General features: G+C 39.9%; 1 protein-coding gene across 1 annotated transcript; it reads right to left on the reverse strand.

Moving 5' to 3' along the window:
* Window positions 1–290: 290 nt before the first annotated feature.
* Window positions 291–3,937, reverse strand: PRR11 (proline rich 11). The gene is made up of 9 exons (XM_009586087.1): window positions 3,828–3,937; window positions 3,264–3,417; window positions 2,620–2,742; window positions 2,062–2,313; window positions 1,825–1,923; window positions 1,200–1,309; window positions 1,033–1,092; window positions 852–948; window positions 291–359 (listed from the first exon to the last, which is right to left on the reverse strand). The coding sequence occupies exons 1-9, from the start codon at window positions 3,935–3,937 to the stop codon at window positions 291–293; spliced, it is 1,074 nt and encodes a 357-aa protein (XP_009584382.1).
* Between the last annotated feature and the right edge of the window lie 255 nt (window positions 3,938–4,192).

Genomic DNA, 4,192 nt, shown 5'->3' on the forward strand with positions numbered 1-4,192 from the left:
TATTACAAGGAGCACCAGTGCTGGGAACATAATAGTCCCTGCTTCAGCAGCAGCCAGGCATCAAAAGACTTGGGAAATTTCCTTTTTTTTTGCCATTGAGAAAGAAGATGCAACCAGATTGAGATACATTAGAAAGATGCTGCCTTTAAAAAGCAGAAATCCACTAAAGCGGTTTCATAATGCCCCATTCTCGTATCCACTAGATTTACTTACAAATACATATGAGTGAGATAAAAGTGGGATTCAAGTGGCGTCCTGACCACAAATGAAAAATACATTGTTCCATAAACCTACTTTTGTTCATCAAAGCTGTTTGCAGCACTTAACCGGGCAGGCGAGGGACTCTTTGGATGAGCCATCTGTCAAAACAAGAAAAGGGTCAGATCTTGGAATATGAACTTAAGTACTAATTATGACTGAGATAAGATATAGTGCAATTCTTAACTGACACCATAAAAGAAAACAGACACAGCAAATCCTTAAAATAAAAGACATTATTAACCCTCAGATTTTATTCTCCTGCAAACTGGAACTATGAAGTTAGAGATCGCATTGAGGCACTAGAGTGGCCATTAGAAAAGCAACTTTTCCTCTTGGCATTGTCAAATAACCTGCTGAAAGACAGGCAACGGCACTTCCGTTCTGCAGTTTCCTTACCATTAAAATGGGAATCATTAAAACAAGCGCCCTTATTTGTGGGTACTTAGGGCTTTTGGAGGAGAATCGTGGAGAGACTGTAACTTACATAATACGTACCAATGGCACTGCACTCTAGGGAAAAAAAATCAGTATGAACTTACGTGGATTTTAAAGCCAGTTTATCGTTGCAAAAAGAGAATGTCATGACTTGCCTGAAATTTGCGCCGTAGTGCCTGTGTCATTATTGGTGTCAACCCAGACCCACATTCAATGTTTTCTTTACTATTTAGTGGAGTGCCACCAGGACTTCTGAAAAGATTGGAAACAAGGGGAATTACGATTAGTTCTCTATTTTTTTCCAGAAAAACAAAACGAGAACAGAAAGGAACTTACCTTTGTATATTGACTTTCTTCAGATGTTTTCGAAGATCCAACTGTTTTTTAGGAGGGGTACTAACAGAAAAAAACAAATTGTTAAAATATTTTCCACTCTGTAATAGAGTTCATTACTGTTTGGAAGAGAAAAATCTAGTATCAAAGAAAAGAAAAAAGTGTCTTACATTAAGGAATTCGTAACGTGAGTTGATGGCTTGGATTTAGGTCTCAGACTAACACTCTGTAAATCTGAGACTGTAATTAATGCCCTGCGTGTCTTCACTGGTGATTCTGCCTAAAGTGAGAAAAGACATATTACCACAAATAAAACTTTGGAAGGCCTCACTGACCTTAAATCTATTTAATATTTACACTCTGAAAAACTTCTGTGGTTTACGGCTTTTATGCTTTTTTGAATCATTAAGATTTTAATGTGCCCTGGACAAAAATAGATTTATTAAAAAAACTTCTGCAAACAAGATTTCAGCTGGGCAAAAGAAAGCCCAAAATCTATTGATGACGCACAGACATAAAGCTACATGAAAGCTACATGCTTTCTCTAAAATTAGGAGAACTGTCCTGCATGCCAGCCGAGATTGGAGTTAGACACTTAATTTCTTCACTTCAAATGCCCATGTGCAGAATTAGGAGGATTACTTAAAGCTGATCACTGGGTTTTTTGAAGAGAATTAGTTTCTTGAAAAAATTCTGTGAGGGGCTAAGACAAGCATTGCAGGAAATACACCAGTTCCAACGTGGAGTTTGCCCCAGGACACCATCATCCATTTATCCACGTGTCCTCTGGTTTACCTTGTCCATTCTCAGGTTGCTGTCCGTCTTCTTCAGTTTAACGTTCAGGAGATCTTTGAGAGTGATCTGCATCGGCCCATCTTTTTTCAGTGATGGTTCCTGAAAACAAAGGTGGTTGGAAAGGAAATTAGGATCGCCAAGTGACTGAGCATTCACAGAGACACACATTCCTGATGAAACCAGGTCCAAAGAACCCAGCCATGAGTGAAGAAATAGAGAAAACTTCTTACTCCCTACCAGAAGTGCTTTAGAGCCGTTGCCCCGTTTGAGGAGGAGAGGTGCTGAAGGCAGTTTTGGTGGCGGCAGTGGTGGTGGTGGCGGAGGAGGAAGAGGTGGAGGGGGTGCAGATAGAGGCTGCAGCTGTATTGCAGACGGCCCAGATGCTGGTGACGGCGGCCCCTTCTGCGTTTGTACAGGAGCATCCAGAACTGGTTTATTACACCTTTGACAAAGAGAATTTTCTGAAGACAAAGCTGCAGTTCCATTCATCTGAAAACAATATAAATAAATAAGAGAATACTAAATCCACTGGCAAAAGCAGATGGAATTTCAGAGAGCAGAGATTCTGGCTTCGGTTGATCCAGACAAACATAAAAAGCCTCTAATGAGACTCGCCAGCAAACCAGTTCCCTCTAGCTATGAAGTAACCACTGTTTAGTAATGCTGAATGCAAAGAAGAGGTGAAACAATGCCCAATGAGAAGCTCCTAAGATTTCAGTTAATCTGCACTGACCACAGTTCCCTACATGCTTACACAAGCAAATATTACCCTGCCCCACCGGGATTGAGACTGACCTGGAGTGTTCCTTGTAGTCTGGAAAATTCAGTTTCCAACTTTTCCAGCTGCTCTCTGAACGTATTTAGCTCCCTTAAGTATGTTTGTGATGGAAATACACTGTCTTTAGCCGCTTTAAAACTCTAAGCATAAAAGGAAACCAAATAAGCGTTTTCACCACCAAGTTATGTTTCCAGAGACAGGGCTATGATTACTACTGGAAGTTCTATCGCAAGGTCTTCTCATCACAGTCAGTGGAAAGGCACAACATGAAGATACAAAATTTCACCAAATATTTCCTTGGCAGGAACCCAAGGAGTGACTTTCTCCAAAAAAACTTCAACTTTGTGTACGAATTCTGAAGTATAATTCACATTCGACCTGAAAAATTCATACAGTCATGTCTGCTATAAAAGAAAGACTGCAAATCCTCCTGATACTGCAATAAAACCCCCTACAATTTCACATATACGTTCGATGTCCACACTTGCCTTGACACTCTTCTCATACTTATCCTTCAACAGTAAACGCAAAATATACTTTAGATGTTTCAACAGACGTAACTAAATTTACAGCTTATTTCTCAAATCTGAGTGTATATCCTGCATCTGAGCGCAAAGAACAACCTCACGCATTGGCAAAAATAGAGAAGTAGGAAACGTACCTGTACAACCGTGTTCTGGCACCAACAATACAAAAATGATACTGTTGTTGTAAAGGGTTTTACCACATTTTTTACACTGGGCAAGGCTAATGACCACAGCGAGGACAGATGGCTTGGGACAGATGATGTGTTCGCAGGAAGATCACCTGCTGACCTGGGACAGAACATTTCAGAATGAGGCCATAATTATATTTATCATTTCAGCCTTTAAAAAAGTTAACTGTGACCAATCACCTGGAAATTGCAAGTACCAGCAACAACAGGTGACAACAGAGTAAATGTGAGCACAGAGACCAGGAAAGACCAAGATATATTTCGATAAAGGAGGGGAAAAAAAATCATATTTGCAATACGTTTTTATTCAAACTGTTTTTCCTGGACATTAAAGTTAACAATAGATAGAGAACTAGGAGATATAAAAGATGAAACAATTCCACAGCATCCATGCCAGGATGTAGATAGGCTCCAAACACAATTCTGTTACCTCAGTTCCATGAACTGTCATGAGCAAACAGTGGACCCAGAAATTGAGTTAAAAGGAAAAGTTCCAACCGAGACTCTTACCGTGGAGAAGGACAACCTGAGCCCTGGGCGTTACCAGCATCTCCTTTTTTTTCCAGTAGAAATTTTGCTCTGGCTCTCTGTTTTCGTCGGCGTTTCTTATACTTTGCCATTACTTTTAAAAAAGAGACATTTAAAATCAGTGTATAGAAATATACCCACTTTCACGTGGGGACAGAGCTATTACCAAATAGGTAGGGAAGAACAGGGACTACATCTCAAAAACCCAGTCAGAAGTTATTCACAGTTGTCTTGCTAGAAGCATCACGTACAACTGATAAAAAATACATCCTTCTCTTAAGTACGCCGAGATGTATTTGTACACAAGGGAGAGGAGTGAACAATGTAAAAAGTACCATTTTATATGG

The sequence above is a fragment of the Fulmarus glacialis genome, unplaced genomic scaffold (genome assembly GCF_000690835.1).
Source record: "Fulmarus glacialis isolate BGI_N327 unplaced genomic scaffold, ASM69083v1 scaffold26649, whole genome shotgun sequence".
NCBI lineage: Eukaryota > Metazoa > Chordata > Aves > Procellariiformes > Procellariidae > Fulmarus > Fulmarus glacialis.

What these genes read in the sequence shown, in the direction of transcription:
- PRR11 (XM_009586087.1), bottom strand. Translation starts at nt 3,937, where the DNA reads ATGGCAAAGTATAAGAAACGCCGACGAAAACAGAGAGCCAGAGCAAAA. An exon ending in GACTACAAGGAACACTCCAG is followed by an intron (nt 2,314 to 2,619) that starts GTCAGTCTCAAT and finishes TATTGTTTTCAG; the next exon opens with ATGAATGGAACTGCAGCTTT. An exon ending in CACGTTACGAATTCCTTAAT is followed by an intron (nt 1,093 to 1,199) that starts GTAAGACACTTT and finishes TTTTTCTGTTAG; the next exon opens with TACCCCTCCTAAAAAACAGT.